Source organism: Gopherus evgoodei, chromosome 16 (assembly GCF_007399415.2).
Source record: "Gopherus evgoodei ecotype Sinaloan lineage chromosome 16, rGopEvg1_v1.p, whole genome shotgun sequence".
NCBI classification, from domain to species: domain Eukaryota; kingdom Metazoa; phylum Chordata; order Testudines; family Testudinidae; genus Gopherus; species Gopherus evgoodei.
Window position 1 is genome coordinate 22,798,041 of NC_044337.1, and position 15,594 is coordinate 22,813,634.

General features: G+C 40.1%; 2 protein-coding genes across 8 annotated transcripts in view; both read left to right on the forward strand.

Moving 5' to 3' along the window:
- The window catches only part of RABGAP1 (RAB GTPase activating protein 1), a 151,881-nt gene that overhangs the window by 58,444 nt on the left and 77,843 nt on the right, over window positions 1-15,594 (forward strand). The window lies entirely within an intron of this gene.
- Window positions 4,811-9,954, forward strand: GPR21 (G protein-coupled receptor 21). Its single transcript, XM_030535176.1, has 2 exons — window positions 4,811-4,851; window positions 5,330-9,954. The coding sequence occupies exon 2, from the start codon at window positions 5,686-5,688 to the stop codon at window positions 6,733-6,735; it is 1,050 nt and encodes a 349-aa protein (XP_030391036.1). The 5' UTR covers window positions 4,811-4,851; window positions 5,330-5,685; the 3' UTR covers window positions 6,736-9,954.

Consider the following 15,594-nt stretch of genomic DNA (forward strand, 5'->3'; position numbering starts at 1 on the left):
ATCCAGAAGATTTTTGTAGCCATGTCCATTGATTCAGAAGTGCAGCATGTGTCTCTTCATGCTCCCAGATGAGATTATAATAGCCTGGGTGGCTTGATGCTCCTCCAGTTCACTCTTACTGCTGCCTAGCTGGAGCTGGAACCCCTGTTCCTCTGCATTCTGGGTGTTTCCCTGTCCTCCATCTGGATATAAGTCTTCATTCTGGTTTTTCATGTAGTTAGTTGTGAATTGTGGATTCTCAGCATTCCTGAAAATTAGGCATGTAAATCTTAATTTAGATATGCATATGCAAATCTGATTGTAATAAGTCTGGGAGTGGTATTGAGGCCTGTGAGGCTGTGATCTTCATACTTGTGTCTGTGTGCTAAGATTTTCTATTTTTGTGTTATATAGTTTCACTGTGGTTGTAGTGGGCAATAAGCTTTAAGGACAATACTACTCCTTATAGATATGCCTTAGCTATAGGGATAGCTTCTTAAAAACCCTTCCAAGCAGCATGAGATAGGCACTTGCAATTATACTAGTATATACATTTATACAAATACTGTATATAAAATTCAAAAAATTAGCAAATGAATCATTTATTGGTACTGTCTGCTGAAATATACTACTCTTATTGGATGGACAGAAATTTAGAATTTTTTTATTAACCATTTCTTGTAACAATTGATACGCTAGATCTGAAAAAGAAAACCAACATTTTAAAATAGAAGTTTACATTTCAGGGTATTTCATTTAATTCAACCGTTTGAGAACAGGTGTAATTAAGTATATGGTTTTAATTAAAGTTTTTATGGTTCTGATTCTTGATGGGATCTTGGTGCTATAGTGGATTAGTTCACTGGCCTTTCACCTGTGGGAAAACTAGTTTAAATCCTGTTGGAATATCAGTTTGATCCCAGTTTGTGCACATCACAGAACCGTTCTGGAGGTTGGCATAATTGATGGTTTCTGATGAAAAGGAGCTTAGAACACTGGTACCATGGGTTGCTGCTGTTTTGGACTAGGATGCATTGGGAGAGCTGGGGAAGTGGAGGATGCTGAAGAATGGGACTGAAGTGCATTGACAGAGATTGTGTAATCTCAAATCCATAAACAGTAATTCTGTTCACAATTCATTAACTCTGAAAAAAATAGAATAGAAATTAGAAAATTAAGGGGGATAGAATTGGCTTCTCTTCCGTTATTATAGTGGAATCTCTCTGTCAATGCTGGAGTTCAGTTTTTTGTATTTCTATCAAAAATCTGTATGTTCTGAGGTTTCTGATTTTCGCTGTAGTTATTTGCTCTGTCCTGACATTTTATTAACCAGTTGTTATTGAGGCCTAGTATTAGAAATCCTGAGAGAACCTACCTTGTTTTTAAATATCTGAAATATTAAAAGTTTGATGCATGCTGTTTCTCTTAGGACTGAATAGGCACAGTAGTAAATATTCCCTTGGGATCTACAAACACCACCTGACTCTTGGTAATTGAATTCTGCTCTGCCGCAGAAAAAGAAGTAAATTTATACCAAAAATACTGTTTCAGGGTTGTTTTCCTAAATATTCTCATCTCTGCACTTCATGTCTGGGTATTTATCCGAAGGTAGAATTACAGATCCAAATGTCTGGACAAAAGGTGGCCACTTGCGTACATAGCACTGTGCATCTAGGATGATCCATGGCATTTTGCAAACTGATTTACAAAGTGAGTGGGGATTTTTCCCCTTTCTATGAAATGCATTTTATTCAACACTCAAAAATTCTAGCTCACTTTTTGGAAGCAAGGTTCCTGAGTGATAAGAAATGGTTGATTTTAGTGTAATGAAAACATCAAATCTGCTAAGTGGCAGTCTGCTAAAATCCTGTCAAGTTCTTTGAGTGTCATTGCCACAGGCCTTTTTTTCAGCTGGGTGGTTTGACTATGCAATAAACCCCAGCTCAGACTTTTTTGAAGAGAGTTGAAAACCTTTGATTTCAGGCTGGGTTTTTTAACTGAAACTGACTTAGTAAGAGCATTGGTATTTGATGGCAAATTAAAATGCATGTTAATTAAAAGCATTATACATTTTTTTTAAGGAAAATATTTTTATGATTGTACCTTTCTCAGTCAAGGTTAACACTGGCATACAAGAGTGAACCACACAGGTGTGTTCTCTGATCATTGTGTAGCAATGTTTCTGAAAGTTGGGTCTTAGGAAGTATATACATCAATTATGCATAAGCAGTGATGGAAGGAGAGTTGAACTGAGCTGAAAATATCCTTGAAAGCTTTTGTATTTATTTTATTGGCTTTATCTTTGAAATTTGTTAATATTGTCAATTGTCAGGCATCATGAATTTTATTAATTGGGTGCTAGTGTTTTCCCTTAGCAATCAAAAGAATGTAACAGTTTGCTGGGATCAGTTCCCTATTATAATTTGACGTTAGCCTATTTTCTGTGTAACTTGCGATACATTTGTGTGAGTGCCTAACTTTAATGTGAAGGTTTATAACGTTTCTTAGCTACAGTTTTAGTATTCTTCTCTACTCAAGTAGAAATTCCATCAGTTATTGTACAAACCAATAATAACATTAAATCAATCTTCCTAGAAGAAAGTAGAAAAAAAATCAAGTTTATGTTTTTCAGGATTATAGGTCAGCATGAGCCAGAAGGTTTTAAATTATAGCAAACATTCATCTTGGAATTTTAACCAAATTCAACCCATATAAATGTAATAAGTTACACAGCTTTTTTTCAAGGTCAGTATAAATTGTAATCATTTCACTATGACTGCTTTGGGCTGTATGCTTTCCAGCTGTGATTCACGTTTCATTAAATACACCTGAGTTTGGCATAATATTTTAGTTTCTGTTGTTTAAGGACTTGTCTGTCCAAGAAAGCTGCATTGATTTAACTTAAGGGTGAATTTAAATCCATACAGTTAAACCAGTTCAAACGATTGTTTGCACACTCTTATATTGGTAAAGAATACCTTCTTCTGGGTTAGCTTAAGTCAGTTAAGAGCAGATATAACTAAATTGAAATAAGCCATTCTTATATCAAATAAAAATAGCCAAAAAGCCTTTTACATTGGCTTAACTATATCAATTTAAAGACTGTTCTTTGGTAGCTGGCAAATCTCATGTCAAGTTGTTGTTTTGGAACAGGAGCCTGCTACCTCGAGTTATGAAATTGGCTGTTGGATTTCAAATGTGTAGGTATTCAGTGTGGCTGAGTGAGGAAAGAGGGGAAAAGCACTTTGTTTTCATTCCTCGATCCCATACCCAGAGGTGTGCTGGAGTTCTGGTATGACGTTTTAGGGCTTGTCTACATGGGAGATATTTCCGGCTGTCCCAGTTTAATTAAACCACTCTAGTTACACTGGTATAACTCTCCCATGTGGACACTGTTATTCACAGATAAGAATGTTTTTGTTTTTCTTCAGTTCAGCTTAAACCACTTCCAAAGGGACATAAACTAAACTGGAAAAAGGCTCTCTCTTGTACCAGAATATGGGCAGTTATACTAGTATAACTGTGGTGCTTTAAATTCGCACCCTGATTTATACTACTGTAACTTCCCCATGTAGTCAAGCCTTTTAACGTGCGAAAGTGTGTGTATTTCTGCTTGCTGAGTGAGATCACATACTGGATATGGACAGAAAGCTTTGTGTAACAGTCTGAGGGAGCCAGTCTGTTTTACAAGGTGTTCAGGAAGTTCATATGAGGAGAAGCACTTCTTGTCATGTGCAAACAGTGAAATATGTTTGAAATCAATGTTTTTAATACAGATCTACATTTCTGAGGCTACCAGGGGTAGGGTTGCTAAAAAGCAGTGTTTATCGCACTAAATACATAGAGAACTAATTCATAATAAGCCACTCTTATTCCAGTGTAAGAGCATCAATACTGGGAGTTAATCAGGAATAGTTAATCTGTTTTAAATATGCACCCTACATTATTCCAGATTAAGTTTCATGTGCAAGCAAACTGTAATAGTATAGGGGGGAGTGTAGTGTTTTCAGATCCTGATTTGCTTTCCATCTGACTTTAATATCAGTTGAGTTGTCAGAAGGGCCTTGTGCTGGAATCTCTCTAAGTGTTTTGTACTGTATCTTTAAACTAAACTGATTTAAGTACACACCAGCATTCAGCTGTAGGGAAGCCTCTTACATTCCTCATTTCGGTACTGATCGTCTAACCCTTTGGAGGAGGAGGACCCTGCTTTGAGCAGGTTTGTGTGTGGTAATGTGGAGTCATGATGCTTGTGTTAGAACAGGGCTCCCAGGGGGAGGAAGTGAGAAACCTGGCACAGCAGCACGATGAACAGCCACCAACTTCCAGCATCCTTCCCAGAACCTGTTGTACGGCTGCCCTGCCCTTCACATTCCTGCCCTTCGGGGGCTCGGTTATTGGTTGGTGGGAGCTGCCTGTTGCATTTTGCCCCAGGGAAGGCGGCTGGGATGCTGGGGGGGCGCTCAGAGCTGTTCATCACACAGCCAGACCGCTGGCCACGTGTTTCCCTGCAGCTCCAGCTAGTGCTGTCTGACCCGGGGGCTCCTCCCCCAAAATAATGTGCTGCTGCTGCTACTGAACATCTGGAGAGAGCAGGTCCCCCGGGCGGCTGCTGGAATCGGAGCAGGCTAGCAGGGAGGGGGCGCGCCCCCATTGCAGGCTCGGAGCTGGGTCCACCTAGTCCCCGGAGCCCCGGCTGTGGTGCTGCAGCTGCCCCTGCGCTGCCTTGGCTTCTCCGCCCCCCTCCCTCCTCTCCCCCTCCCCCTCGCAGTTCTGCAGCAGTCGGGGCTGAGGCACACGCCGGCTTTGCAGGCTCTCGGGGCTGAGGATGCGCTCGGGCTTTTGTTCCTATTGCGCCGGGCACAGGGGCAGGTGAGTGGGAGTGGGCCGGTGGGGCGTTAGCCGGGCTGGGTCATCGCTCCCCTCTTGTGTAAGGGGAGCTGGGGGTGGGCCAAGCACCCGGACCGCTGGATCAGTGCATTTAAAGTGAAATAATGAACAAAGCATCCTGCAAAATGGAGCCAGGGGAAGGGCTGGAAACACCCCCTCTCCCCCCGATATCCCCTGCCCCCAGGGACCTGCAGGCAGGATTGCTTGGGAAGCCCATGAAATGCATCTAAATTTCCCCTCCTGCTGCTGAGAGCCCAGCTCTTCCAGAAGAGATGTGCGGAGACCCCAGATGGTGGGGTGTGGAAGGGGGAATAAGGTATTGGGGGCTGTGCTGTGAGAGAGGCAGGCTGCGCTCGGGTGGGGAATGAAGGAGTGATGGAGTTGGTGGCATGGGGTGCCTGGCAGGGAGCACAGTGGCCGGAGAGATGCTGCAAAACACTTTCCCCTTTTCTTCTGTCAGCTCGAGTTGAGACTCCTGCCGAAGCTTCTCCCTCATCCCCCGCACCACATCCTCTGCTCAGATGTTCAGCCAGCCAGGGTGTTAGTGTCAGCCGTCTCTGGTGCCTCTGTGTGAACTTGCGGGCAGGGCTGCTGCTGGGACCCAGGGCAGCAGCAGCAGGGAGGAGGCTGTTGATTGAGCCGGATTTAAAGGGGACTTGTGCTGCAAACAATGCTCAGCAGCAGCATCTGGAGCAGCCCTGGGGACCCAGCTACACATTGCTACACACACAGCCAGGCGCAATGACAGCAGCTGCCTGGAGTGGCTGCGGGCAGCAGGCAGGAGCATGAAATGAACGGATCACTGCAGTGCTCAAGATGAACTCCACCTTGGTTGGTAACCAGAGTGGGCGGCCATTCTGCCTCCTGGCCATTAGCTACTTGGAGACCATAAATTTTTGCCTCCTGGAGGTGATTATAATAGTGTTTCTCACCGTGCTGATCATTTCAGGCAATATTATAGTGATATTTGTCTTTCACTGTGCACCTTTACTGAACCACCACACCACCAGCTACTTCATCCAGACGATGGCATATGCTGACCTCCTGGTGGGTGTGAGCTGTCTGGTGCCTTCTTTGTCCTTACTCCACTATCCCATTGTTTTGAGAGAGTCCTTGGTTTGCCAGGTCTTTGGTTATGTGGTATCTGTGCTCAAAAGTGTCTCCATGGCCTCTCTGGCTTGCATTAGCATTGATAGATACATTGCCATCACCAAACCACTGACCTACAATAGTCTGGTCACCCCGTGGAGACTTCGCGTCTGCATCCTGATCATTTGGTTGTACTCCTGTGTAGTCTTCTTACCTGCCTTCTTTCACTGGGGAAAGCCTGGATATCATGGGGATGTGTTTCAGTGGTGTGCCGACTCCTGGTACACTGATCGCTATTTCACTCTCTTCATTGTGATGATGCTCTATGCCCCTGCCGCTTTCATCGTCTGCTTCACATACTTCAATATCTTCCGCATCTGCCAGCAGCACACCAAGGAAATCAATGAAAGGCGAGTGCGCTTCAGCTCCCAGGATGGGGAGGCTGGGGAGGCACAGCACTGCCCCGACAAGCGCTATGCCATGGTTCTCTTCCGCATCACCAGTGTCTTCTACATCCTCTGGTTGCCCTACATCATCTATTTTTTGCTGGAGAGTTCTGCTGTCTATAGAAACCATACTGCATCCTTTTTGACCACTTGGCTTGCCATTAGCAACAGTTTCTGCAACTGTGTCATTTACAGTCTCTCCAACAGTGTGTTTCAGAAGGGGCTTAAGCGCCTCTCGGGAGTTGTTTGCACCTCTTGCGCAAGACAGAGGGTAGTTAAGGACTCCTCAACTTCTAGGAGCAAAAGACCTTCCAATGGATGCCATGTCTAAGGAGCAGATTGCTGTGACTGGGAAATGCAGGCAGTCATGTAAATTGCAAAATAAGTTAGAAACAGTTTTAAGATGTCCAGGTTAGCAAAAAGGTTCCTGAGAAATGCTGCTGACACAAAAATCAGGAGCGTATATTATTTTCACTTTAAAATTTCATTGTTGTGTTAGGGTATGTGGTGTGTGATGTCCATATTCATTTTAAGAATAAAGCTGTATCCTGACATTTTTTCTGGCATAACTGAATGTAGTGGGTGTGTGTGAGCTTCAGCAACTTTTTTTTTACAGCTTTACGAGGCTGTTTCAAGATTTATGCGTCACATAGAAATGATTTCTCTCAAGTGGAAGTGTTATAGTGTAGTGGTGTATTGCAGGGATTTTTTTGTGTGTATGCCAAAGCATACTGACTCTGTGTGTTCTTACACTGAAATCTAGGGGGCCAAATGGTTTGTCTTTCAGCTCTGTCTAGGCAGAGCTCTAGAATATAGTGAATAATGTGAACACTTCAACATTAACTTAAACTTGTAATGAGCCATGAATGCAGCAATGTGATCAAAACAGTGAGACACTTTTGAAAACTGATCTGGTCTCTGTGCCCCATTTTACTGGTAGAATACTTGTATGTGATTGGAGTACAGTATTTGCATTTTTCTTTTTGAGCAGCTTGGATCAGACCAAAGTTAGCATTTTAATAAAACATCTTTTATAAGCTAAGAAAAAATAGTTGCTGTTTTATGACATCAGAATTGTGGCAGTGATTTGAGGATGATGCCTAGTTGTGAAAATTATTCTCAAAACACTGGAGAAAAGCTACTTCTGTTTGGAAATTACTCAAGAACAACTAAAAAAAAATCTGACCTGTTTTTTTATCTAAATTCTTCTGATATTTTACATACTAGAACTTAAGGGGAAAAGGAAAGAAAATTGTAGTTTAACCAGCCAAGGGAGCTATGTTATAAATTTAACTACAGCATTTGAGTTATGGATAACTGAACACACAGCTAAATCAGGCATTTATCTTTAATCCCAGGAAGCCTAAAGAAGGTTCGAATATAGCAGGAGCTAATTCCTTTTGGCAAGCATCTGTCATAAACTGGTCAAACCAAGTACACTATCTGAGAAACCAAGTTTTCGGTGATTACAACTTTTTAGGGCTGGTTTAGAATGGAGGCTTTTTGTGTGCTGTAAAGTCATCAGGAATGCACTGTGGCCCTCAACTAAATTCATTCTCTTTAAAAATGCCATTAACTCTTTATTGATTCATGGAGCACTATTTTAGTAGCTAAAGTGTCTGCAAAATATAAATTCTTAACAGTAATGGATTGTATTTTTCTATCTCTGTGTCCTCAGTACAGGGATGTGTATTTTGTTCTGTTTTTTTCTCCCTTCACGTAATACATACCACAACCGATCTACAGCTCACTTTTTTCAACGTGCATCCAGTCTCTGTGTGCAATAGGAGTGGGTTCTGGGGAATTCTTTGAGCTCTCCACGTGTGTAGGAGTTGCAGTCACTGTGTGCTCTCAGTGCACAGAGGGACTGAACAAAAACCTATGAGAAATGGGTTACAAGACTTCTAAGACCTGGAGAAGTCTCTCTAGCTCAAGGGAAAAATCACAATTTGTGTTATAAAATATATTTAACTCAGATCTTGGTTTTCTACCATAGTATGTCATCCATGATGAAAGCTTACAAAGATAACTTCCTCCTATAGATCCCCCAAAATGTAAGAACAAAGGCTGTTGTAATCCTGATGCTTTTGTGGCCACTTTATTAATCATTATTTATATTGTGGCGCACCTAGAAAGCAGGGTCCCTTTTGCTTGGCACTGTGCAAATATAAAACAAAGAGACTGTCCCTATCTCTAAGGGACATGCTATCTAAATTTAAGGCTAAAGACAACAGGTGGATATGACTGACAGCAGTGGGGAGCTGAGGGTAACAGTGAGACAGTTAGGAAAGATGTAGTAAGCAAGGGTCGCACCAGCTGGCTAATCATTCTCAAGTGTTTTGTAAGCATTATAGCATAGATGGTTTTTAAGGAGAGATTTAAAGCTTTAAGTGACTAATATTTAGCATTTATGTTCAGTATTATTGAAATACCCCTCATGCAAAACACCACTGCTTTTCCATGGTTCTGAGCTGTACTTAAAGTTTCAAGTGTTTGCGTAGATATAATCTAAGCATTAAAACAGCATTTAACATCAAGATGATTTATGTCAGATTTATCCACTGGGTCCTAAAATCCATCACAGTAGGGTATTAGGCGTAAGTGGAGGTCTGAAGGCAAATATTGCTGCATCTTTCAGTTTGTGCACCAGGAAGGAGCAGTTGAATGTTAGTGTACAGTATATTTGGGAATAAGTGAATTTAGCAAAAATGAGGCGACTAAATCCTGACATTAGTATTTAGCTTGTGCTGGAGCAGATGCCAGCTTTACCCAACTGGCCCAGAGCTCTATTCAAAATACAACAGTTTACAGCTGCAGATATTTTTAAAACTTAACTTGGGAACAGCTGAACAAGTCAGCATTACTCTGATGGCTAGAAGGAAGGTAGTGCAGCTGTAACTTACAGCTGTGAGATTCACTTACAAAGTGTTTATTAAAAACTAGGCTTTTGCTCTCTCTCAATTGCCATATTCAAATTCGCTGTCAGTTTCATTTTATCTCAATCTTCATCAGTTAAGTTGCTTTTCATGAGATGCAGGAAGCAAAACCTGGGCTTCTAGGGAATTAAAAATCAGAACAAATAGTAGATGCATCCCATTTTCCTATGCAACATCTTTCACAGATGCTTCTGAAAGGTGAAACCGTCTCCGACTGTACGGTTAGCTTTAAACCAGACTTGTCTCAATTACATCTAGTATTTAAATTTTTTGTTTTTAAATATCTTTCATATACTCCTTTCATTTGACACAACGGGAGATTTGTATGTAGTTTAAAAGCTACTGCACCAAATTCATATCACACATAACTATTAACTTCAGCTAAGTTACATCAGGACTGAATCTGTCCCAGTGTGCTTGGGACCAAGTGAGAGAGAGATAATTTTACACTCTGTTACCTTGTTTTGTCAGGAGTTCACTTAACTTTGTTTGGTATGTAGTTGACATGAAGCCCAGTGCTTGTTTTGGAAATGTTGTGATGAAGGGAGCATAGATGTAAAAATTATTTGTATTTTTATGAAAATACTAAGTCTGCTATGAAACTTCCATGAGCTTAAGTGGTTAAATGAATTGACTTTAATTTCAAATTTGTATCCGGGACTATAAATTCTATCTTTTATTAAGTTAGCCAACTCGTTTTCAGATCCAGCTGGGTGAGGGTTTATAACTTGTTTAATTACTGAATGGAACTCACTTGGCATTTTTGAGTCCCAGGGGGAAGGATTTTCACATACATAGCTTTTCAGAAAGTGACATAATTGATGTAACTCATCCAATATTCTCATACAGAAAAAGAAAAGACTTAAAAATGATTGGCGATTGAGGTTATAGTGTATTGCTATTTTAAAATAGTTTCAAAGGGAGAAAATGCGCAAATTGTTAATTTTCTAATTCAAATCCAGTGACAATTTTGTTAATGTGGAGTTCCTTTCCAGGTGAGGTAAAAAGAGGACGACAGCTTTGTGCTATCAAATTCTGCATTTACATATTGGTATTTCTTCATGCCCCATTTTATAGTCTTAATTTATTAATGCATTTTTGTACTTTAGGGTCCTAATTGTTAGTAGAATTTCAGACTTATACCTTCCTTGGGTACTTGGTTTCCATTACTGTAGTATCTGAGCACCTCACAATCTTTAATATCCTCACACCACCTTTGTGAGATAGGGAAATTATCCATTTTACAGATGGAGAATTGAGACCTAGAGAAAATAAATGACCCACCTAATGTCAAACTGGAGGAGCAAAGAATTGAATCTGGGTCTCCCAACTCCCAGATCCTAACCATGGTGGTGGTATTTTTTTCTTCTCTCCCTCCTGCCACCCCCCCTTTTTTTTTAATAGTAAAGAGTTTCACAGGTAAGATGCTCATGTACTCAGAAAATGACAAATACATGGCCCGACTAACATCCTTCCTGTGAGAATACCACCAACTCAGTACCCAACATTGATAAGCAAATATCCCTTGCTGAGTTTGGAGACAGCCACACTATCCGATACATTGAACTTCCACAAGTCAAGAAAAGCTGAAGTGCTTCAACCACGCAGTACTCCACCATCAGAGTTTGCAATTTGAAGTCAGTGGGACTGGTGCTCCGAAGTTACTAAAGTGGTATTGAGAATCCAGCCCTCAGGAAACTGTTTGGGTTTGAGATAAGCTTTAAGCTTTCATTTTTGAAAAATGTGGCTGATGTCTCTAAAATTTAATAGTTTTGTTTAATGTATTGAAAGTCTGAATTAATTATTGTTAACCTCAAAGCCATTTTGTCTTGGAATTACAAAGACTTTGTCACCAAGAAATTTTTATTAAACTTTTAGACCCTGATGCTGAAAGCATGTATGCATGTGCATAGATTGCATTGAAATCCATAGGGCTGTTTATGTGAGTAAAGTTACGTACCAGGTTAGGTGTTTGCAGGTTCAGGGCTTAATTTTCAATATTTTGTTTTTCACACTAAACAGTTTTGCAAAATTCAGTAAACTACACTACAGTAGTGGCCTTTAAAATAAAAACCAGCACTTATAATTTAGTTAAATATAAATTTTGATCTAAAATGGCAATAACACATTTTCAAATTAGTTTTACAAAACCTCAACCTGATTTTAAATACAAAAAAATCAGACTGGCTTGATTTAAATAGCTAAACCCTGTGCCATGTGAAAAATTGATCCCCACTTCTGCTGAAGTACAAGAGATTCTAAAGGCCATCACTGTTTGTAATATTAGAAACCAGGAGATGAGTAGGAATCTTCCCTTCTTAGGCAACTTTGTTAAGATCTTCTGCAAACCCTTTCCCCAGTAAACTGCAGTTTAGAGGCAGAGCAATGTGCATACTAGAGAAGAGCAGAAACTCTACCTTTCTGTTTTCAGTATAGAGTTAATGCCTGCTCCCATTCGCTCGGTATGTCTATGGCTCCCAACCTGTACACTGCACTACTTTTTCATACACATCAATGAACAGTGTGTCTCCAGAAATCCAGCAGGTCTCTAGGGAACAGTCTTCACATGGTTGGATATAGGTTCCAGGCTCTACTGTTTCTCATAAATGACTGCAAACAAGCCAATCATGTGTGCTGTGGTCTGGTATTCACTTCAGAGATTCTCCAGTTCTTTGTATCAATGTTAGGTGATTTAAATGTAGGTTTGACTGAGCACAGGTTATAGCTCCTCAGCCTTAGTTATAGCTGATCAGATCGCTATATCATCAAGTTTCATAGGCTGCCTCCAATAAGAACAATACTTCATCCTTTAGAGGAAAGTGAAAATCCCCCATAGTGTGCCTAACCAGTTGTGCAGTGCTGTACATAGAATCACACGACTGGAAGGGATTTTGACAGGTCACCTATTCCAGTTCCCTGCACTCATGGCAGGACTAAGTATAATCTAGACCATCCCTGATAGGTGTTTGTCTAACATGCTCTTAAAAATCTCTGTTGATGAAGATTTCGCAACCTCCCCAGGCAATTTATTCCAGTGCATAACCATCCTGATAATTAGGAAGTTTTTCCTAATGTCCAACCTAAACCGCTGTTGCTGCAATTTAAGACCATTACTTCTTGTCCTATCCCCAGAGGTTAAGGAGAATAATTTTTTTCCCTCCTTATTGCAACAACTTTTTATGTACTTGAAAACTGTTACCATGTCCCCTCTGCCGTGTCTTCTCCAGACTTAACAAACCCAATTTTTTTCAATCTTCCCTCATGTTTTTCTAGACCTTTAATCATTTTTGTTGCTCTTCTCTGGACTTTATCCAGGTTGTCCACATCTTTCCTGAAATGTGGCATCCAGAACTGGACACACTACTGCAGTTGAGGCCTAAGCAGTGTGGAGTAGAGCGGAAGAATTCTTGTGTCCTGCTTACAACACTCCTGCTAATACATCCCAGAATGATGTTAGCTTTTTTTGTAACAGCGTTACACTGTTGACTTACATTTAGCTTGTGATCCACTATGACCTCCAGATTCCTTTCCACAGTACTCCTTCCTAGGCAGTCATTTCCTATTTTATGTGTGTGTAACTGATTGTCCCTTTCTAAGTGGAGTACTTTGCATTTGCCCTTATTGAATTTTCATCCTATTATCTTGTGACCATTTCTCCAGTTTACCCAGATCATTTTGAATTTTAATCTTATCCTCCAAAACACTTGCAACTCCTCCACAAACTTTAAGTGTAGAGACGGGAGTGTTTCCTGACTCTTATGTACTTTCCTCCTATTGCATGAGATCCAGTTTCCCTTAGCTTAGCCTTCATAGGTACAAATATTAATGCTCACATAATCCGCTTTTTAAGCATGAGCTTCAGTAACACCACAGATGCATAAATTATGGTGCCCCCGTGTTTGTGCTCTGTGTACCTGGTCTGTGCTAGCACTTCATGGTGACCATTTTGGAGAGACCTCCGTGTCAGCAGGTGGGCAAATGAAGGATGGTGCTGAAATTATGTCTGCATGATTTTTTTGTGGGTTGAAAGCTGTTTGAATTTAAAACCTATTGTCTTACACATGTATGCAGAAAGATTTAAAGAAACTAAAAGACATGACCAGCTAGCAAAATAAAATGTGTTACAATTAAGTAATTACTGGAAAGGTATATTGTGCCAGAATGGATATAAAATACGCAGTTACATCAGTGCCACGAAATAGTTCGTATGGAGTGAGGAGAATAACAGGAAAGTTCTTTCTGCTGCAGAATTTGTCTTGTATATCATACAGTTATTCTTGTAAGCTTGGATCTACCCTTTTCATTTTGGATTTATGACATAACAAAGATGCCCATCCAGAAGCTGTGGGTGTTCTGCATGTATGCAGTTTGCAGACCCCAGTCAGCTCACTTCTGAACAAAATCCAGCACAGTCAAATCCTAAATAGCAAGCCAGTTTCCTATTCCACCCCTCTGTACTCCACTCCCTAAATGCCATCCCTTCCCATGCAATTTTGAACATCCTTCTCCTCTGTTAGTTTGCGCTTCGCTTATATGTGTGTATTAGTGTCTACACGCTTCCTATGTAAAATTCTGAACTGTGAAACCCCTCTGGCAGCTTTTGTGTGACTTGGAAAGATGGACTTGTAGTTAAGACACTGGAAAGGAGATCTGTGTTAATTTCCTGGTACTGTGTGACCTGTCTGTGCCCCCAATAAAAGGGGGGGAATTAATTAATGATTTTGAAGTGTTCAGTTACTATGCTCATTGGGGCAAAGGGGGTGTTATATAAGACCCTAGATAGATTTAGCACTTCTGTTCTCAGCTAATCTGTTAAGTTTTCTGTGATGAGCAAACCTTTGTCAGCTAACTGCATGGGAGGTAGCTTATACCAGGACTTGGCTCATGTTGATGGTTTTTTTTCACTTCTTCTTTTACTTCTTCATCTATATGATTTGAGGCCATCTCTCTTATAGAACGTAGCTTGTTCCTTTTGACTTGACAAATTCGCAGTTCAGTTTTGAATTCTTTTAATATAAGGAAATACATGCTTTCCCCTCCTTTCTCCCCCCCCCCCAGGGGACTTAAGAGTCTGTATTGGTTGAAGGTGAAGTGTTACTCAAATGTAAATTAAGTTGTGGCCCACATCTGCATTATTGTTTGTTCAATGATAGTGGCCAATAGTAACATTTCTGCAGATGCATATTCAAGGTATCTGTTAATTTGGCCATATAATCAATATTTAATCAAATATTAAACCTCTTGAGCTTTAAAATTGAATGAAAACATTAAAATTATAATCAGTTGTGTCCTTGCAACCAGATCTAACTTGGTGCCTCAGCCTGGGGTACTTTTATTAATCTATTTGCTAATTTAAGTGACTAAATATCTAGAGAATCAATTTAGACCAGACGCTTTGTTAGAGTTTCACTGTCTTGGTTTGAGAATTTGAAGAGCAATGTCAGGAATACTAAACAGATGACAAACTCTGAGCAGGTCTAGGAAGCTGCAACAGGGATCTGTGACTTGCAAAGGGACATTGATAGGAAACTGTCTTGCACTGATCTGACCTATTAGCTTTATTCAATTTTCAATTTCTAGTATTCATGCTGGTCAACACTTTTAAAAAAAAAGTTGATAGTTTTTGCTCTTTTAAATAACTTTTTGAAATTCCAAAGAGATGCATCTAATTGTCATATTAAACATAAAATCTTAGATTTTGATTCAGCAAAATACTTGAATATACTGATCATTAACTGTGTTATATTGCATCTCGTTCTTTCATTTTTATTAAGGTGCCTATTTGGTATGATGTGGCAGTGTGGTTCAGTGGTTAAAGTTGGGGAAGGGAATCTGAACTCCTGGGTTTTTTCACTTCTGGGGTTTGTTTGTTTTTTCCTATTTGTGAGATGAAGATAATAATTCCAATTCAGAAGGAAATGGAGGCAATTCAATGAATTTTTGATATACTTAGATGGAATGGGCTAGAGAAGTGCATATAATGTAAAGCCCATGTAAAGATGAGATGAATATGTACAGATATATCAATACACATACTAGTTGTTCTTAAATATTGCAAGTTTCACATGATACAAAAAGAAAACATATGCTTAATCAAAATAAATCACTACTTTTACCAGGACGGAAAACAAAAGTTTTCTTTGGGGTTTTCAGCTTTTTAATGGCTCCATGAAAATAAGTAATTAGATTAATGGAAGACCAAATCTTTAAAATGTTGGCAAGAATAGAGAGAGACTCATCAGGGGAAGTATAGA

What these genes read in the sequence shown, in the direction of transcription:
- GPR21 (XM_030535176.1), top strand. Translation starts at nt 5,686, where the DNA reads ATGAACTCCACCTTGGTTGGTAACCAGAGTGGGCGGCCATTCTGCCTC.